At 42.6% G+C, this 23896-nt stretch overlaps 4 protein-coding genes across 4 annotated transcripts; 3 read left to right on the top strand and 1 right to left on the bottom strand.

The window, feature by feature from the left end:
- The first annotated feature begins 3954 nt into the window (after positions 1-3954).
- On the top strand, positions 3955-5811 carry LOC119560468. Its single transcript, XM_037873927.1, has 3 exons — positions 3955-4217; positions 4287-4542; positions 5064-5811. The coding sequence occupies exons 1-3, from the start codon at positions 4083-4085 to the stop codon at positions 5372-5374; spliced, it is 702 nt and encodes a 233-aa protein (XP_037729855.1). The 5' UTR covers positions 3955-4082; the 3' UTR covers positions 5375-5811.
- Positions 5812-7903: 2092 nt separating this feature from the next.
- Positions 7904-9330, top strand: LOC119560937. The gene is made up of 2 exons (XM_037874673.1): positions 7904-8363; positions 8708-9330. The coding sequence occupies exons 1-2, from the start codon at positions 7904-7906 to the stop codon at positions 9328-9330; spliced, it is 1083 nt and encodes a 360-aa protein (XP_037730601.1).
- A 755-nt stretch (positions 9331-10085) lies between these two features.
- On the top strand, positions 10086-11232 carry LOC119560938. The gene is made up of 3 exons (XM_037874674.1): positions 10086-10503; positions 10729-10880; positions 10945-11232. The coding sequence occupies exons 1-3, from the start codon at positions 10086-10088 to the stop codon at positions 11230-11232; spliced, it is 858 nt and encodes a 285-aa protein (XP_037730602.1).
- A 1441-nt stretch (positions 11233-12673) lies between these two features.
- LOC119560965 lies at positions 12674-13582 on the bottom strand. The gene has a single exon (XM_037874718.1). It carries the CDS (start codon positions 13580-13582, stop codon positions 12674-12676), a length of 909 nt encoding a protein of 302 aa, XP_037730646.1.
- Between the last annotated feature and the right edge of the window lie 10314 nt (positions 13583-23896).

Below are 23896 nucleotides of genomic sequence, written 5' to 3'. Positions count from 1 at the left end.
CAAACTCAATTACAGACGCATACATATTTTAGGTACCTACAGCTGCGGTAGAAATAATAGTGAGTTCTTGGATCTTAAATTGAAACGTACCTAAATTGCATTGCTCGAGTGCAGATTCTGGTTTACATATAATTCAAATGAGTTTCCATAACAAGTTCATTTACAAATGGAATAATTATGTTAATCAAAAAGTTGACAAGCAAATGTTTTTTTGCTCAATTTCAGAAAAGGGAAGTGTTGTGAAATTTTCCATGCGTACTATGTTCATCTCCGTATTCCTTAATTTAATCCCCATTTGAATTCCATGTAACACAATGGAGAATTCGACCTCGAATGCACGTGCAGTTTTGTGATGGCTTGCATTTCTGAATGGATAAAATATGCAACTTTCCTAGCTTCTCTGCTCTGCTGTTTTTCCTCCCTGTCCATTGTTGTGCTGCCTTCTTCGGTATGCGACAATTTCACTTTTGGGCCACTACACAAAATATTAATGAGCTGCTCAGAGTAGAACATTGAACCTGGCCCACGACATTCCCAGGCCCCTCGGCCATTTAGATGTGGGTGCCCTTTGCTGGGGCACTACTGACGTCATCGGCCCGGGACTTTCATTAATTGAAAATTACCCGAGCGCACCATGTAAACAGCGCCGGAGCTGCAAACTAAGGCCGGAGCTGAGCTGAGCTGGCTTTACCCGGAATTCCATGCCAGCCAAGCGGAATGAAAGTGAAACTTTGAAGAGGTGTCAATTTTGAAGATGCCACTGGAAGGGTTGGGGTGGGGCCGAGCGGGTGGGGCCGAAATTTGGGATTGTTTGCCTCGAATGTGCGATGCTTTAAGGTTGGCTTTATCTCTAGAGCGAATATTTCGCATGCCGATTTGGGTCAGCCGACGAAATGGCCGTTGGTGGGGGAAATGGGAAGCATCAGGAGATGGCATGCGAATTAATTGAGCACACTCAGTTGAAGTTAAGTGCACGGATTTATGGCAAATACTCGGCTCGTTAAGACTGGCCAACTAGCCTTGCCAACATGTTAAAATCCAATTACAACTCCCACTTTAGAGTGCTTAAAAAATATTGCTATAGCAAAGGGTATACCCTATATCTTTAAAACCTTTACTAAAAATACGATATTATTTCAATATTGCATCACACAATGTTTGAAGTGCCGTAGTTTAAATTGTATAAAATGTTAGCGATGAAATTACTTTTTCACTTTCATTGCGCACGCACAATGTTAACATATATTTGGAGTGGGGCCTTGTGAGACCTTCATTGCGGACTAAATAATACTCTTCCTGAGACATTGTGGTGACCTGTTTTCTTTTCAAAGTGGCAAAATTCTTATCAATCACAAATTTTAATTAAATGTTTGATAAGTGTTTTCATTTAATATGTAATAAGTACGTTGGTTTTAATAAAACTCTTTGCGCATAAAATTATTAATAGCTGAATACATAAATTGATAAATATGAAAATATGGAGTACTGGCCAAGGGCTTATATTAGAACCGTTTATACTTTTCAAAAATAATATTGTGTTCGGTAGATATTGAAAGTACACAAATGGTAAGTTAGTAATATTATCAAAGGATTGTTAAATAAAAGTGTATTATTAATGTATATTTAAAAAATAAAAGTAAATTAAGTATTTGAAAAGTAATTATCTTCAAATATTTAATAAATACCTCTAACCTATATATTCCATGGAGTTGTCCATAGTTTTACTGACATTCAATGTGACTAACATTTATTTAAGAAAGTTAAGTTCAAGGCATCAATACCAAAGGCATTCATTATTTATTTTACTATTTATATATATACTATTTATACTATTTATATATATATACCAAAGGCATTAATTATTTATTTTACTATTTACTTCAAACTAAGCTACTTTATTATTTTTTTTATAATTTATACTAAAGAAAATAATATATATATTTTCTTTATGATGTTTTTATTTATATTATAGGAGTATGTTTTTAAGTATAATGACTTAAAATAATATATTTTGACTTCTAAGTCGGTCTTATTTTTTAGAAAGGGCATTCGCTGAAAGGGCATTAGAAGACACACTCCATGACATATCGTGACAGTGGCTGTCACATCCACATCTATGGCCACGTGCAGGGCATTTACATATTCCATCAACGGATTTTGGGCCCATGCTGCCGCTTTGGATGATAGTCTGCGAAATGTCGAGTGGCTTTGCATCTAGATGCGAGACTGTGTTTTATTTTATTTCACTACCAGTGGGCTTGTTGCTTTGGGCAGCATGCAAATCTGCGGCGTAGCTTTCTTTCGGGGCACTCGTCTAATGCGTAAATTACCGGCAAACGATGGACGATGGAGCGATGAGACGAGAAGTAGATACGACGTGTGGCAATTTTCGAGTGCTGCAAATTAAAGCGACATAATGCCAATGAAACTCTCGTGCGAGAGTCTCTGTGCAACTGTCTGTCCGACCGGCGATCGGATTGGCATACAAAACTGCAGATACATTATGCGAGATGCCCGCTGGAGGCACAAACAAACACATAAATAAAAAGCAAAATTAAAGTGAAATTTCTTCCACCATGCCGCCGCGGTGCCAGCAAACTAGTTAATTTTCTATTTTACTCCAATTCGAGTGGCGGTTGCTTTCGACCATCGGCATCGGTGGCCATCTTAAATGGCGCTCTTGATTAACCGCCCACCGCCCACCCCCGCCAACATTGTGTGGCTAACTGCAGTTTGAAATGAAACCGCTGCAACACTTTCTGCTGACCACCCGAGATTCACCCAGCGCGGAAAGTGTGCCATCATCAGGTGGCGCCTCAAAGGTGCCTTAAATACCTTAACCACTTTGCAGCTCATTAACTCCACTCGGCCTTGCTGAGAACATAATTGCATGACCGTGATGTAAGTTGAACTCAAAGTTCAGAATTTAATTAGGGCTAAGCTGTTATAGTTCAACTCTGTGTAGCGCAAATTGCAAATAGCTCAAAGTTGGAATTGATAAGTAGGAGAGAAGATTCCATTGATGGTAGTCAATCCAAGGAAACATTAAATATTATTTTAATACTATTGCTGATCTACAATTAAATAAAAATAAATATTATAAATATTTATTGTTCAGAACTTTTAAGTTTTGAGTCAGTTTGTTTTATTGTTTTAGTCTTATAATTACAAAACGATTGTTAAGCTCTAACCATTTATATATTTTAATACACTTTATCAGAGGTATTTGATTTATTAAACACTTTATTTGACATCAATGCACTAAATGCTATTTTCCCTCAATTTAAAGCTTAGGGGCTAAGCCCAGTAAATGCTTTGTTAGTGCTGTATTTTAATTATGGCTTGTGGTAGGCTTTAAACATAAAGGATTTAATGTGGTCGTATCCATCACTTGGTCGGAGGTGAGAGGTAATCCTATCACTTTCTGGCACAAAGGCCTGCCTGCGCTTAAGCGGACCTAATCGATGTAAATTCAATATTTAAAAGCTGGCTGATCCACCTATTGGCCTGCTCCCAGTGGCAGGCAAACAGCTAACTGCCGCCGAAGTGTGTTGACAAACAACAACTGCCAATCCGACGGGCTCTGCCGGCGTGAGCGGCGACTGCGGCCACTGCGGCGCACCTGTCCAGGTGTCTCTGCTGCGCCTGGGATGGCTCAGGCCACTTCGCCTCGCACTTCGGCTGCAACCTGGCCAGGTTCGTCGTCGTCGGGTTGTTTATTTAAATTCTAAGCTCGGCTACTGTGTGCGCACCTGAGGGGCTCCAGAGGGGGCTCAGAGGGGGTCTCAGGTGGGTTCGGACCACTGCAGAGCGCTAACGCGACAACGACAACGCTGTCGTCGCTGCTGGCCAACGCTGCCGCCGCTCTGCTGGCCGGGAATAAAACTCGATCCGCGTGCGTCTTCTAGCCACAGTTTACCGGTTGCCTTCTGACCGACAGATCGAACACGCCAATCGAGCTCAGTGCACTCAATCAAGTGAAGACACACAAAGTTGCCAGGAAGTGGCAGGATATCATAGCTGCGAGCCAGTGTCAAGTGTTTGTGAGAAATAACATACAAGGAAATACCCAATTTACAGCCATGTTCAAGTTTGTGTGCCTGTTTGCGCTGATCGCCTCCACGGCGGCGGCTGCCTCGGAAGCGGACAGCCTGCTGACCAGCGCCCTCAAGATGGTCAAGGACTGCGGCGAGCGCTCGATGGTCCTGTGCATGAAGGTAACGAAGCCAGGGGGCCCAGTCCCCCAATCGAAAACCCGATCCTAATCCCCAATCAAACCCCAAAAGGAGCGCGCCCTGCACTACTTCGACACGGAGAACGGCGATGTGCGGCTGACCGAGGGCATTGCCCTGGTGAAGACCGACGAGATCCCGGTGGGCCGGTCCCTCAACGAGATGCAGCTGCCCGAGGAGGTGGAGGCCCGCGAGGCCGAGGTGGACTCCCTGCTGGTGGAGCGGGTGGCCCGCTTCTTTGGCACCCACACTCTGCAGTTCAAGGTGCCCAAGGACTCCATCCAGGACATGCAGCGCGCCCTCGAGGAATGTGAGTATCTGCCTGCCTGCCCATCTATCTGTCTGTCTAGCTAGCTGGTGCCCATCAGATCCCACATAAATTACCGTTCTGGTCGGGCCGGCTCTCTGCCAATTTGGGTTAGTAATGCAGGCGACCAGTTCGGGCAGATGGCTCCGCCGCAAATCCTGTTTTCACTGTTAAGTCGCCGCCATATCGAGGTCATCCTGTGAGGCAGCCACATGGCCAGGCAGCCAGGCAGCCATGTGGCCATGCGGCCATGTAGCCATGCACATAGCGGTGCATTGGCAGCTGGTTATCCAGATAGTCGGCTATTAATTGCACTTTAGTCAGCCAGTTAGCGAGGCTTACTTTCTTTTTGTGCGCAGCGGCTGCAATTTCCGATTTCCAATTTCTAAACGCAGCCACATAGAAAGCGGTCGATCCTGTTCGCTGGCTAATTATCTGTGCTCCAGTTGCTAATGAGCGGCCAGCGCTGCCCCAGCGAAAGTAATGCAAATCTTAAAGCCCGAATTTGTAAATCCCTTTTCCAGCCCGCGGCAAGAAGAAGGAGAAGAAGAAGTACCTGATGCCCCTGCTGATGCTGTTCAAGCTGAAGATGGCCGCCCTGCTGCCCCTGGCCATCGGCTTCCTGGCCCTGATCTCCTTCAAGGCCCTGGTCATCGGCAAGATCGCCCTGCTGCTGTCCGGCATCATCGGGCTGAAGAAGCTGCTGGAGTCCAAGAAGGAGAACTACGAGGTGGTGGCGCACCCGCACTACGAGCACGAGCACAGCTACGGCCGCTCGCTGCCGGCCGACGACTCCCAGGCCCAGCAGCTGGCCTACGCGGCGTATAAGCAATGAGCTACGGATGCCAAATATTCTGAATGCTGAGGCAACTGATCAGTGCAATACTCGGAGGGCCGTCTAATTTATTCTATTTATTTAATTTATTTGTATAGCATAGTTCATGCCAGGCTTACACCCTTAAGGCGCCATCAAGAGAAATAGAAGGGAAACCAAGAGAAACCCAGAACCCAGCAGCAAATATAGTAGGTCTAGGAAGTAAGCAGCCAGGGGCTGCCGCCAAGGGGACACCTGGCGCCGTTTATAATCTAATGTCTAATCTTAAAGTAACTGCAACTCTCGTATTAATACTCAGAGCTTTACTGTTTAAACTCTACGCTTAACTCAACTCGACTCCTAAACTAAACTGTTAAACTGAACTGCCTAACTCTGAACTGCTAGGCGCAGGAAAGGCCCCCTGGCCACGCCCCCAACAAACACAAATCAATAAAAGAAATGCCGCATTTATCTCGAACTTGTGTCTTGGTCTTTCAATGGGATATATCACTCATACGCAGCGAAATGCTTTCACTCTTTCACCGGCTAAGGCGAACTGGGCCAGCGATATCAGTTGCATGGGCGACACACAAAATCACGGAGCAAGCTCGCCGGATTTCACTTGGGCCAGCCAGGCGTGAAGCCTCCGAGAGCCTCCACAGCTCAGCCCGGTCAGTCGTACAGTCATTCACATATATCCGATGTCGCTCCAGAAACTGGCTCACATCTCCACATCTCGGGAAAATCTAATGAAAGTTGCGACCTGCTTTTTGCCTTTTGCATTCGCAGTGCAACACGTACGCCCCAAACAAATTGGGTGTGTGGATGGGAGCGTGGATTCCAGTTCCAGACGGGAGCACGCCCCGCCACTGCAATTTATGGCCATGGCCATTCGGCATATAAATGGCCAAAGCCGACTCAACCCAAAGCTCAAAATGGCCAAAAGGTCTGGACGGCCGCGGCCTCTATGTCTCTTTTTCGCTGCTAACTATTTGTAAACAACTGCAGGCAACTGGCCGTGAATTTCAAGTATTGGCGGTGAAAGTGTTTATTAATACAATTTCTTTTTGGTCGCTGCGCCTTGCAATTGGAAATTTATTAACTGTCAGCCAATGTGCGCCTCCTCCAATAAAACGACACAAAACTTTTACAAAATTACAAAAGTTTTCGGCGACAACCGCAGAGATTAAACCGTAAAGCCAAGACCTAAAATTCCTCGAAACTTGTCTTTGGTGGAAGGGATGATTTGGTAGGAGTCTGATTTACCTGAAACTTTCTTCGGTCGCTTGTCTGCTCAGTTTTGTCAGTGGAATCGGGGAATTCTAGGAGTCGCCAAGGGACTTGGGATGTTTAGAATTCAGACGGTTTCTTAGGGGATATTCAAATATACCCACCCGCGGAGACGAAATACCTTTTTGATGTTGCTATTGCAGTCAAATATCGTGACGTGCTGGCATCACTAAAACAGACGCTTAACTTTAAGCGACTCCGCCTAAGAGTATGCAAAGTTTTTCCCCTCGAACGCATTTGGATTATTCAACGAACTTTCTACTCTCTTAAGCTTGGAATATGATGGTAACTAAATTGGTTTAGTTTTTAGCCTGCTTAAAAAAGTATAAGTTCTTTAATAATTGTATTCAAGATAATTAGCTTACTTATGTTTGTTTTTAAACTTAAACTTTTTATTAATGCAATAATTGCATTACATTTAAAAATTACATATCAGGAATAACAAATTTAAGGTAAATTTAAAGGTTAGTAAAGGTAACCAACTACACACACATGACCAAAACTTTCCGCAAACTATTTTTACTTTTCCATCATATTTGGATGCTATAACAGCTTAAAACCCAGCGTAAAATCATTACCCATGTCTTTTGGATTTTATTTTAGGCAACTTCTCTTATCAAAATATGGTTTAAGAATATAAACACAAAATAATAATAATTAAGGAGTATTTCTTTCCCTTCCCTTAAATATGACTCAATCATGCTGAATAATAAACTCCGATATTCCACAAAAAAGTACCTCTGATTGCCCCTTTTCCGCTTGTTTGTTTTCTTAATTGACTTGCGGCAATTTTCGAGTTTTTCTGTGTAAACGATGGAACATTTCTGGTAATTCTCTAAGCGCCTCCGTTTATTTAATGGACTGGCATTAGTAATGGTAATTGTAGATTTTCCAGGGGTCCGAACGGTGGCGCCTTCGAGTATTTCATAATTTCAGTGGGTTAACAATAACCCTTGCATAATAACCGAGATGTGCGAAAAATTGGCCACCAGTCGACGCAGCTCTAGCTATGGGTCGTGTGCACTGACCATGACCATGCCGGTTTAAATAAGAAGCAGACGAAGACGAAGAGCCGCCACTTGGCGTTGATGTAAAACAATTTCCGTTATTGGGCCATGTGCAAAAAGGCAGCGCGTTTACTGAATGAGAGCAGATTTGGCCAAAAGACCAGTTGATTATTGTATAACAAGATGTGGCGGATATAAAACCCAGGGGTCAGTTGGCCAGCGGGCTCAGTTAAGATCCAAACACCTGACCATCATGTCGCCACTGGATATTGTGTTGCTCCTGGTCAGTTTCCACCAAGTGGTTGGCAGTGACTTTTCCGCTATGAGTTCGGAGTTCAAGCAGTGTGTTCGTGGATCTCAGAAACCGAAGCTTAGTGAATGTCTGGGACGGTCTGCCCTGAACTTCATCCAGAGACTGGACGAGAGCGACAACATAAGATTCGTGGAAGATTTTGTGACTGTGAAAAGTGAATCGCCCGCAGTCAGATCTCTGGCAAATGTGCTCGACACAGATCCCGTGGACTTTCGCGGCATTCTGGAGAACGCGGGCGCCGTCATGGGCCAACGAAGTCTCGAATGGCACATGGATGGGTTGTATCCGGGTCTTATGTTCAAAATTGGACCCACTGCGGATGCGAACAGTGTGGCGGAGTTCGTCCTTGATGGAGCGGGGCAGGGAGAGCGACAATTTGGATACGAGGATCCCTCAACCGGTAGGTCTTAAGTAAACTTATATCTTCTGACAGTCCTTTTAAAAGCGTAAAAAAAAATAACCCAAGTTTGTTAAATTAAAGTACTTAAAAGCTAAGTTTAAAATCAAACCTTTGGCTTGATTCTCAGGATTATTTTTGTTTTGAAAAAAATTATTAACATATCAGATATTAAAATATTTTATAATTGAAATAACATTTTCTGAAATGATTTACCCTTAAAGTATTGCATTGCATCGAATGAAAATTTGATACTTTAACGATTGGGATAAGAAATACTGATTAATATTGCATACCTTATTTAATAAATTTAGTTTTAATAATTTTACTTTGTTGTATCTTTTTAGGTCGCGTGTTGGCCAAGCAGTATTTACTGCCATTTCTTTTAGGCCTGAAGTTCAATCTAGTAGCTCTGGTTCCCTTACTATTTGCCGGCATCTGTCTGCTGCTCAAAAAATCATTGTTTTTGGTCAAGTTGGCGATTTACGTGAGCAGCTTTTTGGGACTGGGTGGAATTATGGGCTCGCTGGGGGGATTGGGTGGCTTTGGAGGTTTGGGCGGTGGTTTTGGAGGCGCTAACTTTGGCAGCTTTGGCGGCTCGAACTTTGGCTTCGGCGGCTTTCAAGGACACCGACCAATTGGCCATTTTCCTGGAAAAACTACAGTATTTGGTCAGGGCCAAGATGAGCTCCACCACCAGTACGATGTCCACGAGTTGTCACCATATCGTCGCACAGAGCGGAAGGTGAGATTCGAGCAACCTCGAGGGGCAGAGACGCCGGTCGCTGCACCACCAACCAACCCTAATCCAACCACACCAGACCGTTTTTACGACTTTGAGAACCAGCGCAGGCCAAGTAACAAACTATTGGCGGCCAGTGTGGAGCAGGAGGGCGAACTTCTGATGAGAAACTTTCAGGATCCCCATGGAATGGCGGGCTGGCAGGCGGTAGACGTGAGATCGCTGTAGGGCATAATTTACACTCAACGAAAAGCCTCATTTTTGCACAAAAACCTACAAAATTCGTTGTAACGGGTATTTAATTTTAGCTTAAATACTTTAGTGAATAAGAATAAGATACTCTGTTCTTCTCCCATATGAGACTATATCCCAATAATTTAATACACAAAGCAAAAGTCAATACTAAAACATATTACTTTAATTTTCTAGTACAAGAAACTAAATATTTATAATTAAATACTGTAGTATATATTTATATATGCATTGTTAAACTATGAACTTTTTATTTGTATCTAACCATTTTTTTATAGCTGTTGTTTTGTTATTTAAGATATGTATTAACGCACATATTGGTAGAATTTAAAATAAATTAGGTCCAAAAATAACAGTTTTTAATTGACTTTAAATTTAATTAAATATGTTGTAGTATGTTTTTTTTTGCAACATTACGTTTTTTGATAATTTTCTCAGCGTGCACATAAGCTGTAATTAGCCAAACATAGTGAGTGCTTTCCAAAAATGAAAGTTAACTTAACCGAAAAATTCGGTTTCAGTTTTCGTTGGGTCAGGGTTCAGCGAGCAAACTTCTGGAAACATTTCTATTTGATTCCTATCAAGAGAGCAGTGTCGTGCTTTGACAAGCGCGTTAATTGCTACTCCCGAAAAAGATCAAGGCATTATAAATAACAGGGCAGAGCCACTTTTTGGGTTATTTGTGGTTCAAGAAGCGCTTAAAGAGGTTTCATTATACGCAGTAAGGGAAAATGTGGCGTGTGCTTTTGCTACAGTGCGTAATGCTTTGCAATTCGGTCCTGGCTTTAAGTCATAAAGGAAATGAAACTGCTGGCAAAACGCCCTCCTCCCAATGGAGTCCCCGAAGTCTGGGCAGGATTATAGCCCAATGCATGGGTGGCTTGGAGGTTTGGGAGTGTCTGGGTTCCGAAAGCGAGCGATTGCTGGATGGAGCCACCAGGGATAACAGCACCTGGCAGATCAGCGAGTACCTGAGCATTGAACCTCAGACAGGATTTACCGAGCAGGAGAGGAGGCGCATGGATACTGGCATACCCGGAAAGCTGATGGAGTTGGTCCGGGGAAGAGCTCTTCGACTTCAGCTACCACGGCAGTTGACCATTTCCAATGCCATAGATGACTTTGGGAGCGAACTGGGCTTCGATCAAGGTAGTTATTCGAGCGTAGATGATAAAGTGGATAAGTTTATAGGAGGATTTAGTAGTTTCGAAGTGCATGCAACCACCTATGATAAAGATAAATATAAGGATAAGCAGAAGAAAAAGTCTAAAAAGAAAAAACCTAAGAAAAAGTCCAAAAAAAAGAAAAATTCTAAGAAAAAAAAGAAGAAAGACAAGTATAAAAAGAAAAATAAAAACTGCTCCAAAAAAACAGGTCGCAAAAAGAAGGACAAAGACAAGCACATGGCCATGATGGGCGGCATGATCATGGTGGCCACCCTCGCCCAAATGTTCCTAGGCAAGGTCATCCTCATCGCCGGCTCGGCCTTCATCATGGCCAAGATCGCCCTGGTCATCTCCTTGCTGGTGAGTAGAATCTGTCTCTAGAACAGTTCCGTCCAAATTGTTGGCGCTACGCTTCTCTCCGCAGGGCAGTCTAAAAAAGGGTTCGACTGGTCACAGTGGTAGTGGTGGCGGCGGAGGGACGGAGCACGTGGTGGTTCACTCCAGTCACGAGAGCGGTTGGCACCGCAGCATGCCCACCCACGACTACGCATCCTCGCACCTGGAGCAGGTCGAAGAACCTCCAGTGGAGCACCAGATGGAGTTCTACCAGGCCTACCAGATGGAGCCACTGAAGCGACGCCTGCATCAGGCGGTGACTGACCCACAACAGCCACGCCCGGAGGCCACCAAACCCACGAGAGGTTTCCTTTAGATATTAAGGTAAAGCTCCTAGTTCTGTAAATATGATATGATATATCTCATAAATATAGTTGCAATCTCGAAAAAATCACTTTGTGGCTTTCCTATCTCCAACTCCTTTGCGCTCTCCTTAGATGAAGAACTGGTATCTGAAAGTCGAGGCACACGAGTATCTGTACTGTGCTCAATTGCTCACATACAAAAAACCGTCTGGTTTACCGATAAATTGAGAACCGGGGTAAAAAAGGCCTCGAAGAAAAGGTTGCGTAAAAGTTCTGTTCGCTGTAGTGCATCATTATACCCGTTACTCGTAGAGTAAAAGGGTATACTAGATTCGTCGGAAAGTATGTAACAGGCAGAAGGAAGCGTTTCCGACCCCATAAAGTACATATATTCTTGATCAGGATCACTAGCCGAGTCGATCTAGCCATGTCCGTCTGTCCGTCTGTCCGTCTGTCCGTCTGTCTGTCCGGATGAACGCTGAGATCTTGGAAACTATGAGAGCTAGGCTATTGAGATTTGGCGAGCAGATTCCTGAGCTTCTTACGCAGCGCAAGTTTGTTTCAGTAGAGTGCCACGCCCACTCTAACGCCCACAAACCGCCCAAAACTGTGGCTTCTACAGTTTTGATGCTAGAGTAAAAATTTAAACTGAAATGAATTGTTCTCATCAATACCTATCGATTGACCCAAAAAAAAGTTTGCCACGCCCACTTTAACGCCCACAAACCGCCCACAAACTTCAAAAAACCGTAAATATGAACGCGGATATCTCGGAAACTATCAAAGATAGAGTATTGGGATTTCAGATTTAGATTCCGTAGCCTTGTACGCAGCGCAGGTTTGTTATGCGAATATGCCACGCCCACTCTAACGCCCACAAACCGCCCAAGCCTGTGGCGCCCACAATTTTTATGCTAGATAACAAATTTTAACTGAAATGTATTGGTCTCGTCAATACCTATCGATTGATCCAAAAAAAAATTTGCCACGCCTACCCTAACGCCCACAATGCTTAAATCTGTCTTCCGCCGGTAGGTGGCGCACTTAAATCTCGCTTTGCTGCTTGCATATCTCCATTTCCCTTTGGTCCCTTTAGCTGAGTAACGGGTATCTGATAGTCGAGGTACTCGACTATAGCGTTCTTCCTTGTTTTTTTTTTAATTTGAACACAACAGTATATATTTAATACTTTATGGAGTCAGAAACGCTTCCTTCTAAAACTACTAACTTATTTTCTGCTCGCAGACCCCAAAACCGACCACAAAAACCAATTGCACCTGAAATTCTATTCTTTTTAATGCTCGCGTTTTGGTAACATAATAACTACGATAACTAAACTTAAACTGGAGGGCTGTCGAGTGTAAATACAAATTCAAATAGATTGGACTAAGCGGGGCTCTTGGGATCTTTGGTTGTAGAGCTTCCGACCCCGGAAGGACCTCCCCGATAGCCTTATCGGGACCCCTTGGAGGCGGGCGTGGCAGAGGCGCCCACGTGGGGCATCCAGGCCTGGTAGGCCTTGTCCTGCATCATCATCTCGTCGTCGATGCTGCGGTGATAGGATCCTCCGTCGTGGCCGCCCGTGTCGTACTCGCCCTGGTGGCTGGAGGAATAGGTGTGGCTCTGCTGCACCTGCGGATGCTTGACGATCTCGTAGGTGGTCTTCTCGCCGCCGTCGTGACCAACGAGCTTCTTCAGGCCAATTATTGCACTAATGATCAGGGCTATCTTGCCCACAATCAGCGCCTTTCCCGCCACAATGGCGATCGAGTGGTAGGCCATTTTCAGAATGGCTGTCTTCAGCAGAACGGCAGCGATGAAAGGTCCCAGATACTTCTTGTCATCCTTTTTCTTGCGACCCTCACTTTCGCCGGCTGGCAGAAAGTAGCCGAGCAGGTGCTGCAGCCAGTCCTGGCCATTTCGCTCGCCGAACCTCAGCAAACGAGGCAGGTTCACCTGCAGCTGGTGGCTGTGGACAAAGTTGAGGAACCGCTCCAGCAGCAGGGCGTCCAGACTCTTCCCAGACATGTGCTCGAGGTCGCGATTGCTTAGCTGGCTCTCGGCCAGGCTGGAGCGACCACTACGCGTATCCTGGCTGAAGGACTCCCGCCGCACCAGGCTCACACCATCCACGATCCCCAGCTGTTGGACTTTGAGGGCGCGGCCCAGGAGGCGGACCCCCTGGATCTTGCAGCACCAGAAGATGTCCTCGCTATCCGCACACTGTCCGTAAACATGACGCACTGTCCGCAAAATGCCGCTCTCCGTGGAGTTCGAGTTCGAGTGCGCCGAGGCTTCCAGGGCCCAGGCCTGAAAGGCCGCCAGCAGCAGGGCGATGAGCAGACCCAGACGCGAATCCATTCTGTGCGTATCCCCAATCCTTGTGATATCACTCTCGTTGTTCTCTCAATGCCGTCCAGCTGCAGCTGCTGGGAAATCTCTTGGCCAACTGATCTTGTGCGCCAGTTTGTCCGCCGAATTTATACACTTCACCTTGCCACAATTAGCCAGGCAGCCGTTGCCGCTGGTTTTGCTTTTCTTCCAAGCACCATTGCACTGGAAAAAAGGTGTAAAAAGTAGTAGCTTTTAAGACTTGAAATACTCGCACATGGCTTAAAAAAAAATTTAAACCTTTCTGAAAGAGTTGCCTAAGGTTTACACATTTTTTTTTCAAACATGTAAGCTTATCAATATTTTAAAATAAACTAAAATAAACATACAAAAATTAAAAAAAAAAAATTAAAAATAAAAAAAAATGTTAAATAAAAAATCTTAAGTGCTAATTTAAATATATTGAGAAGAATTAAGCCACCAGACCAAAGGTTGTTCAAATAGTATATATGGGCATTTCCAGGGGTCGCGAACGTACGTTCGTACGCAATTAGTGCAAATATAAAATAGAAAAAAAATCTTTCTGAATTTTTTTTTGCTATTTTATAGCATTTTGTTAGCTCTTAGCTTAGTGTAAATGATAGGATTTATTGAGCTATCATTTTCATAATATTGGCAAAAACATGCGGTCGCGAACGTACACAAAATGGAAGTCGACTTTGGCTTAATCTAGTAAAATGCAAATATCTGCAAATTGGGACGGAATATTCTAAAGAAATAACTTTACTTCTACAATGGATTCATGTAGCTTTCATTCGAGTCTGTTCCCACGGAAATATCTCCAATTGTTTTTATTTTATTGAATTAAGTACCAGTCGCGATATTTCTTTAACAAAACAAATGAAATATGCTTTGGTTCCACTGTGTTAAGAAAATATGGCCATTGATTTGTGAAAATACGCAAAAAATTCGATGATTTTGAAGATTTTCTTGTTTCGGGCCTGGTTGACCATTTTCCGGATTTGCCCATATCTACCTGTGCTTTTATTACATCTATAAGTAAATCTGTAGGAACTTAAGATATTTTTAAAAAAAAGTTTATTTTCTAAAGGAACTTTTTTGCACTACGATCAGCTAAATTTCACGTTTCCGGTACATTTTTCTAAGTGCAACAATAGCTGGTGGCTATTCAGAGCGTAGTATGCATGATGAGTGCAGTTGGCAGCTGGAAACTGGCTCTAAGCCAAGCACTAAAGCAAAGCTTCGCTGCAGATTTAGTGCAACCGGCAGGCTGGCTGTAGGAGGCCAATTTCATTGCTCATTGCCGTAATTAGCAGATCTCGGCAATTATCCCAGTCTTTATATCGGTGGCCCGGCTTAATGATTTTTTGCACCACCTTCGACGCCCACTTTCATCGGCAAGCTGTGAAACCGAGGCGAGAGCCGAGATCTTCTACAAGCCTGGGCTTTCGATTGCACACGCAAAGATTTGGGCATACATATTTATTAAGCAAGCGCATCGAAACCGAAATGAATGCTGATTGGCTGGAAAATTATAGAATCCCAGCCAGATGTGTCGCCGGCAGCAGGAAAGTTAATGAAAGTGGCAGCCACGAATTATCCTGGTACGAGCTGCATTAGGCACACCGTACCCTGACTTGCGAATTGCGGGAAGAAAGCATGAAATTAGCGTGTCGTGAAGGATGTTGAATGGTTTCATTCCCAACGAGTCGAATTTGTTTTAATACATATTCATAAGCTTGTATTAACATTTTACAGTTATAGTATAATAATCATTGATTATTAATCAAATTAAAAAGCTAGCTCTGGCAAGCCTTTGTCTATATTCCCTTTCAGATAACATGCTTTTGAAAGTATAGATTTATTACAGGTACTTCCATTAGTTCCTATGAAAACTGAATGGATACAGTCGTCACAGTTTAAAACAAACATTCTAAAATCTTGTAAAATGCTACACCCCAGAATAAAGGATAATATGATCAAAAATTAATGTTAGTTTATATAATTAGCTGTCCGATTATAAAAACATTCATTTCGGAGTTTCTTAGCAGAGTATTCCGTTTTTTAATAGAAAGAAGACTTTTCGACTTTTTATACCGATAGATACAAAGCTGAGAGACTATAAAAAGCTTTGCAGAAGCAAAATAATATAAATGTTTAAGATTGCGTTTAAGTTTCATCAATCTTATAAACTACAAACTTGTCCTCAGTTAAGACTTGTTATATTGACATGAAATAGTGATTAAGCCTCTTGGGCTCTGAACATTACAGTTGTGATTCCAATTTAGCAAGCCAAGTTAGTCATAAAGGATTTTATACCGTTGTCTTCAATTGTTTGCTAAAAGCACATGATCCATACGCAAATAAGGTTTAATTCAATTTGTAAATCAACTTATATGCCCATAAAAATAAGCTTTGTTTATTTACCGACTTGTGCGTTATGAGTTTAATCCCATTTGCTTGACACGCAGTCAATTTTTGCAATGACATGTGAGAAGGGATTAAGGACAAGGCTGATTGTATAATCATGAACGCAAGCAGACTGCCAGCTTAAAGTTTAATTGTATTTCATTGAGAATACAGTAGCTTTTCATCCAGGCAACTCAGCCAAGTTAATGCATACTTTCGGGCTGCCCGGAGAAAGGAGAAAGTGTGGCACGTACATTTCGCCAAGTGTAGCAACTGAAACAACAAGCGGGGCAACACCTCCACGGTGGCTCATGCATAATTTATACTCGGCGCTTCTCATTTATGAAATATTAATTAAAAAAACCTCGCTGACGAACATCTAATGATGGGATTTGCAATTTTATCGCTGAGGAACACGCTGCGGATAGTCGGACACGAAAAGTGTTTTTCTTTTCTAGCGGGAAAGTGCATATCTCTGCATAAGTTTCGGCTCGTTCTACATAGCCAGCCGGAGGACAAACACTGGATTCCGCGAATGGGAATTCAAAAATGCAAAAGCACTTGCCGCTGCATAATCCGCCGGCGATAATTTATGATAATTCACGTTTGGCTCACACGCAATCCGACTTTCGACTATCCACTGCTAATAGGCCGAAATCGCCGGGCCAACTGCAGCAGCCCACAATTTGCAGTAATTGGCATTTTGTGTTAACAGCGAGCAAACAACCGAACGCTTAGTGATCGAAGCCAATTGCGGTGCCTACACCGAGAAAAATGGTTCTAAAATCAAGAGCAAGTTCTTGCTAACGATAACAAAAAATCGTAGCAACCCAATCAACAAATTGGGTAAGATTTTGGTTGGATATAGGTTTAAAAAAATGTACCTTTTGTGGTTGGCCTTAGATTTTTGCCACTGATTAATGTTTATATTTATCAATGATATACGCTACAAATTTATAAATGTAATAATATTTGTCTTAAGATGTTCAGTGTACACTTATATTTTGATAAATTTAAGTCAGTAATTAAGTATAGTTCCATTTTTTTAGGGCTTTCTCCGTAGGCGGCAGCCCACTTAGTGACGAATCGCATGGATACTACTATATGTATATAGCCGGAAAATTGAACAACTGCTACGATAGTCCGATCGAAACAAGTAATACACAGCTTGAAAGGTAGTGTAATCCTTAATTTATGGTACCAAGACCTTTAGTTACTCGATTGGTTTTGGAGAATTGCGGTGGAAGTTGAACAAGTTAAATTTTAAAGATTTCATCTAGGGAAACCGGAGCAGCAAAACGAACAGACTTTGTAATTTTTTCATTTTCTTAAAAAAAATTGGATAGTTATGCAATATTTTTCATAGTTCCTAGTTCAGCATGATGTAATTAAAAAAGACCGTGTGTGTAGAAAACCTAAGCATTTTGGTAAAGCTGAATGACTGAGTAAAATTTAGGTAACTTATTGATTTACTCAATTTAAATTCATTTTTCGTCACAAAAGCTCAGAACCTTTTTATGTTGAAGGTGCAATTGTCACGTGCTTGTAAATATAATATTGATGATATAAATATTTCTAATGTTTCATTTTAATATTTTCAGTGTATCGAAATTATATTTCCCGAAGCTATGCAATTCAAAATATTTATAAATTATATAATAATTTTATTAAAATATACTGTAGCTTACTTTATTTAAGACAACAAATAAACATTGCCCCTACTTTTTTTTTGGCAACAAGACTATTATCTCTTATGTTTCATTTAAATCTTTAAACCTTTTGGAAGAAAATGTCAAAACATTTTGAACACAAAACAACGGCTGTGCGAAAACTACACCATTTTTAACTAGACTAAACAGGGACATTTCTCTCCGTGCAGAGACGAACAACTCTGGCAACGAACTTGGCCAAGATCGTCACGAAACTTTTCCCCCCAAGCCGGGCGATTTATTTGGCCTTTGTCTCCGCGTTCGACTCAAACTCAATAAGGCAGAATACACAATTCTGTGGCCATTTGGCTGGGAACCTTTTCGCCACCGAACAATTGCATAAAAGAAAAGCTCTGCTGCCTGCCTTGGTTTTTCCTGCGCCGGCGAGTTTTTCACTTTCACTCTGTACTCTGTGTTGACATCGAAGTTCGCCCCCGCCAAGAAAACCGACCAAGTCGGAGATGTGGGCACAGGTTGCGCCGGCTGGAGGGCAGCAGAAACTCCCACTCCCACTCCAGCTCCCACCTCCTCTCCTCAATCAAATTAAGTGCCGCGGGCCAATTACGTTTCACTCTGACCCCTCGACAACTGATGAACTACACCGCAGCGTGGAAAGCCGGACCGTGACTATCGGATCCGATCGGACCGACTGCCTGCCTGCTGTCTTGATGAATTTATTATACGCTTGTCCCGAGCTCTTTCCTCAAATTATACGTCTGTTTGTTTGTTTTGGCCCTACACAAAGCCATTTTCACTTGCCCCCAGCTAGAGAGAACTTGGAGTCAATTCAATTTTATGTCTAATATTTCGCGGCCAAATCTGTTTAGCAGGCGGCATAAAATGTTCTGTGGCGAATTTCAATTTCATTCGCCCGGCGGCCATCGACAAGGAACTCACTTGACGTGCCGCCTTTATTTTTGTTTTGGAAAACGCCGCTTTGCATTTGTTAGCCTGTCAAATTATCTCTCAAAATCCCTAGGCGTGGGCTGTCGTTGTTATAGCACATTTTGGGTACCGAAAAAAATGTATCCTGTTCGGGGCAATCGGATTTGAATATTTTTAAGGGAACTTTGGTTGACGGTAAGTTTTTCTTATAAATTCATGATATTATTTTATCTTAGACTAATAGAGATTTTATAAAAAGCAATTCTATCTAATGGCTTGAAAGTGCGAAATACGAACTGAATTCATGAGCTATGCTTTTACCCAAACACATTTCCATACTTTTCACATCCAAGATAACATTTTTCCAGTGTGACTCCAGTGTTGCTATCTTATAAATAGCTCTTCCCTATCAATCAAGGACCCCCATTTTGTTACTGAATCTGTCAGTTATTAAATACATCCGCCTTGTAATTTTATCTTCCGCCCAGAACCGCATAACAAATTTAAATATTAAACGAATTTGCTGGTAATTTGTCCTGTGCTGCCCCCAAATTGCTAGTTTATAAATAGCTCTCACCCTCCTATCAATTACATCCTGTTTCACTCTTGTATGTTTACATGTGGCCCTGAAACCGGCGGTTTATAAATACATCACCCGCGTAATTTGATATGCCGCGTGGCACTCAATTATGGCGGCACCTCGAGAATACTGTGCAGTGTTTCGGGAATTTGGCAGTGCATACTTGCGGAGAAATTCGAGGCCGACCGAGGAGTCCCATATGAATGGCAAAGCAAAGTTCACAGCAATGTTAAATGCCAATCAAGATGGCCGGCCATCGAGGCAAACGTCGATCTGCCGCTGGAGAAGTCGGCATCTGCTCATCAATCAACCTGGCAACAGGTAACAGGCCACAATAACCACTCTGACGTGGTCGGTGAAGAAAGTGCTGTGCCTGGCGAGCCAAGTGATTTTCCAGACATCCCCAAAAGCAGCCGCATCACATTAAGCACTTGCGCATTTTCGTTTAGTTTGGCCACATTTTAGCTGAATTTAATGCCCCGGCAGTGTCATTTTCATTGCCGTCGACGGAAACCGGGCCACAGGCAACGACTTTGAGCCATGTCAGTCGGTGGTTGGCCAAAACAAAATTCCATTTCATTGTGCGCATTATTATAATTTCTGGTCTCAGACAAACGGCGCCCGGGGCGGATACTTAATCCTCGGTGCAAATCTCACTTGAGGAATTTGCGCAAATAAATCACCATTTGAATATTGGTTTGGGGTGGGTCAAAAAGGGATGGCCGAATGCGTTTTGTGTTTTACATTTTTTTGATTGCCTGTCTCTCCTCTGCGGTCCCCTAACAAATGACCAGGCTTAAACCCTTGCCTCGGTATTCGGTACTTCGGTATTCCGTGCCTTTTTGCCTCAGAAACATTTTTCCAGCTTCGGTTCAATGGCCTGGCCATGATGGCCGTGGCCCATGGATGATGATAAATTGAGCGGCAGGCGAACGTGACAGCGGCCAAAAAAGTGAAAGCCTCGGAAGCTGGGACGGTGAAAATGCTGGCCAAGGAACGGATGGCTCAGGCTCGGGCTTTGGCTGGGGTTTTCCAGCAACCTTTACACCAGAGTTCACCGCACAGTTTGGCGGTGCATGTAAACATGTCGGGTGAGATCGAGATATATATGTATCTGCAATTTCCAGCCTGGGAAGGCTGTGTCTGCGCTTTTATTTCATCTTGCCTTTTTCGGTTAGACGAAACTTTCGCGGTTCACTGGTTTAGGGCGCCATTCGAACTTGACTCTTTAATTGTCAGTGCTGCGATTTGATGGCTTCAATTAAAGACGGCTCATTGGGGTCGAGAGCTCGACCACTACGCACTTTCGCATCGTAATTGGCGACACCTGAGAATTTAATTGCCACCGCACACATCTTTATGCATGCAAGTGTTCGGTGGTGAGATCCACTGGTCATCGGTCAGCGGTCAGCGGCTGCGGATGGCGGATGGCTGCCGAGGTCCCACTGTACGGTGAACCCGCGGACCGCCGATCGAGTGGAGTGAGAGGCGCCAAAGAAAGCGAAAAGCAACGCATAATAAATACTAACGGTAGAAGTAATGAGAAAATGCTTATCCACGATCCACTGAACGCCCCACACTCCAGTAAATCCGCATCTAAAGCTGTCTTTATGAGTGTATCCGTGTAGCATGGCAAATACGACTGGCAATGAAAATGCCGCAAGAACGACTATAAGTATGTCTAAGAGTAAAATAGATGCATTAACTGGTTTTTCAGTTAGGATCATACAATATATATAAAATCAACTTAGTACGTTATCTGAAATAGTATCCATTTTACAAAATAGACCAAATCGTATCAAATATATATTATAACTTTTTATACAGATGCAGATGCCACGGAACTTAAAATTTATATTATAATTATCGAACTAATTATTGTTGTCAACATTCACTTGTCCCCAGAGCTTCCTTTCCCAACGCACGACTTTAAAAACACTCCTAAAAGTGGGGTACATGAGCTCAGCATTTCGCATTAGCTTTTTGCCACGCGACACTCGGCGGATGGACGGATGGCTGTAAAAAATGCTGTCGATTTTTCTTGTTAACTCCCCGAGCGGGCCAAAACGCTTAAGTAAAATGTTCGCAAATTAAATGAAAATCAGCGGCGGAAAATATTGGCTCGTGACTGTCGTGCCGGAGCGGATGTCCAAATGGCGGGCCAACTGGACAGCTGATGCTGCCGAAAGCAGTCGGCTTATCGCACCCGTCGACGCTGATCCCATATAAAAGTTAATTAGCGTGAGATTTGCGCGAACGTTTGGCGGTTAACTTTGATTAACGTCAATGTGGCGTCAAAACATGCGATAAAAACCAAAAAAAAAACCAACAAAAACATAGCCGCTAACAAGCAAATATAAAAAAGCGCACGCACACATCAGCGCAATAAACATTTTCTTTTCGCTTTCTTTTGTTGTGAAAATTGCAATTTTTATTGCACAAAAGCTGGGAAGGCAAACAACCCCCACGGCATGAAATAGAAAGTCAGCAGCGGCCAAGTGCAAATCGGGTTCTAAGCTCCAAAAAAACGCAAATAAAACCGAAAGTTAATTGGCCTCCTAACTTTAACCCGCCACAGGTTTTCGCACTCCAAGAATTTAGAACGCTATTTAGCTGCTTTTATCGTTGCGGTAGGCTGTTGGGTTTTTATATACTTTCTCTGGAAAATTTCACACACTCTGGAGCCGCAACCACTTCCATGAACCCAATGCAGCTGTGCCTGCTGCGATTGCTGTGGTCGTTGTTTATTAAAATGCAATTCTTCTTTTAATTTTTGTTGTTGCGGCTGCCTTTTTGCTTTTATGTAGCTTAGACTCGACTCTACCGCAAAGTGGCACAGAAAAACTGTGAAAAATCTTTTGGCCAACGGAGAAAAGTGCGGGGCGTGGCTGCGACGATGGCAACTCAAAAGTCGCCGCAGGCCAAAGGAAGCAGACAACGTTGCTGCTGTCGCAGATTACTCTTGCTGCACTGAGAACAAAAAGCAATGCGAATTTAATATGAAAAAAAAATAGGAATACTTATTTTCAGGACAAAATTATTTGTCTCATAGGCCCAGTATTTAAGCTAATACCAAATAACCTTACGCAAACACCTCACCCAATATTCCAAAAACTTTTCTGCCCCCTAATTTAAAATATTTGTGAACTGTATTATTTTATTACAAATCAAATCCTAATACAAATTTACCAGCCCTTTTAAATATTTTGATTTATTTACAGTGGTGGCCACAAGTTTAGCACTCATCCCAAATTTTGACATTTTAGGCAGTTTAAGTGACCAAATATATCATAACCTATTATTTGTCCTAACTTTTCTTAAAAGAAAACCCACAATATTTCAAGCAAAATATTAGTACTATCAATGCAGCGTCAGTATATTGAAAAATGTTGGCTTATGATGACGTTATCATTTTATATTTATTTAATGTGATTATTACCAAATAAATATTTCAAAATGGAAAACAATTGTTATACCTATAGATATAAGTAACTAAATAAGAACAAATTTAATGAAAATATACTTGTAAGAAGTAGAACATTTTGGAACTACGATTTTCAATGCCAAGGGTTCCGTGATTTTTCCCAGTGCACTGCGGCTGGCCTTGCCCGCGGAAAGCTATTGGCACGCAGAGGAAGGAAGACAATTGGAATTGTTTCACATGCGCATGCGCAGCGCTGGAGATATGGGCGTTTGATATGGATACGTGTCTGTCGCGGCACATTGTACTTGCTCAAGTTGCAGTTGCTCGTGGGCCGCGGATGCGGATGTTTTCGGTTGCAGCTGCAGCACCCGCATAATAAGATGGAAAATCATATGTTGGGAAACTTCGGGTACGAATAATGCCCCCAAGCCTGATGGACATTTTGACAGGTCGACTTAATATGGTATACAAACAATGATGCACATTAGTCGCATTGCTCAGCGAGTGGCATTTGGAAAGGCGACGATGCGAAAGTGTCCAATGACAGAGGGGATCACATGCACGTCATGTAAACGTGTCGAACAGTTTTCAATTTATTCATGCTGTTTGGGGATAAATGCATTCATGTTGTGCCATGGTTACATTTATTGACATTGAATAAAAGACATTAAAACCTTTACAACGATTAAACATAAATAAAATAATATACATAAATAAAAAATATACATTAATACTATTCTTGAACATTATAGCTATTGTTTGATGGAAATACTATAATGCTTTTCAAGAATGTGTCATTAATTTAATATAGGAATAATATAATAATATATAGTTTTAAGGTGTATTATTTATTTTAGAAAATATCAGTTACTATTAAATAAAGCCACAATATTTTAAATACTTAAAATAAATGACCTTAAATAAATGACTTATATTACTTCTACTTAAAGAACCAAAAAAATAAATCGTTATCGCTCATAGCCCGTAATAAAATGTGGCTTAGGCTTTAATGGCCACAACTTTAATGGCCTTTATTAAATACCACAATATAAGCTCATTTCAGGACTCCAAGGACAGCCGCTTTTCAGGTTGACTGCCTCTCGGGGAAATCCCATAAATTTCCACTTGGTTCGGGACAGTTATGACGGCTCCCCAGCGGCCAGTAAACCCAAAACGCTTTGGCTCTCATTGTTCTTCAAGCTATACCTAAACGGAAACAAAGCTGTGTGCAAATAAATGCTTATGCGCACCCAAAAGTGCTTTATGCAGATCGATGAACTGCCCCTGGAAAACCCCCAAGTACCTTTACCACGGAC

Source organism: Drosophila subpulchrella, unplaced genomic scaffold (assembly GCF_014743375.2).
Source record: "Drosophila subpulchrella strain 33 F10 #4 breed RU33 unplaced genomic scaffold, RU_Dsub_v1.1 Primary Assembly Seq354, whole genome shotgun sequence".
NCBI classification, from domain to species: domain Eukaryota; kingdom Metazoa; phylum Arthropoda; class Insecta; order Diptera; family Drosophilidae; genus Drosophila; species Drosophila subpulchrella.
Note: the sequence above shows the minus strand (reverse complement) of the source record. Positions and strands in the feature narration are given on the sequence as shown.

Bases quoted from the DNA above. Each gene is read 5' to 3' on its own strand.
- LOC119560468 (XM_037873927.1), top strand. From the start codon at position 4,083: ATGTTCAAGTTTGTGTGCCTGTTTGCGCTGATCGCCTCCACGGCGGCG. The intron at 4,218-4,286 runs GTAACGAAGCCA...AAACCCCAAAAG, and splicing joins CGATGGTCCTGTGCATGAAG to GAGCGCGCCCTGCACTACTT. The intron at 4,543-5,063 runs GTGAGTATCTGC...TCCCTTTTCCAG, and splicing joins GCAGCGCGCCCTCGAGGAAT to CCCGCGGCAAGAAGAAGGAG.
- LOC119560937 (XM_037874673.1), top strand. From the start codon at position 7,904: ATGTCGCCACTGGATATTGTGTTGCTCCTGGTCAGTTTCCACCAAGTG. The intron at 8,364-8,707 runs GTAGGTCTTAAG...GTATCTTTTTAG, and splicing joins ATACGAGGATCCCTCAACCG to GTCGCGTGTTGGCCAAGCAG.
- LOC119560938 (XM_037874674.1), top strand. From the start codon at position 10,086: ATGTGGCGTGTGCTTTTGCTACAGTGCGTAATGCTTTGCAATTCGGTC. The intron at 10,504-10,728 runs GTAGTTATTCGA...CCAAAAAAACAG, and splicing joins CGAACTGGGCTTCGATCAAG to GTCGCAAAAAGAAGGACAAA. The intron at 10,881-10,944 runs GTGAGTAGAATC...TTCTCTCCGCAG, and splicing joins CCCTGGTCATCTCCTTGCTG to GGCAGTCTAAAAAAGGGTTC.
- LOC119560965 (XM_037874718.1), bottom strand. From the start codon at position 13,582: ATGGATTCGCGTCTGGGTCTGCTCATCGCCCTGCTGCTGGCGGCCTTT.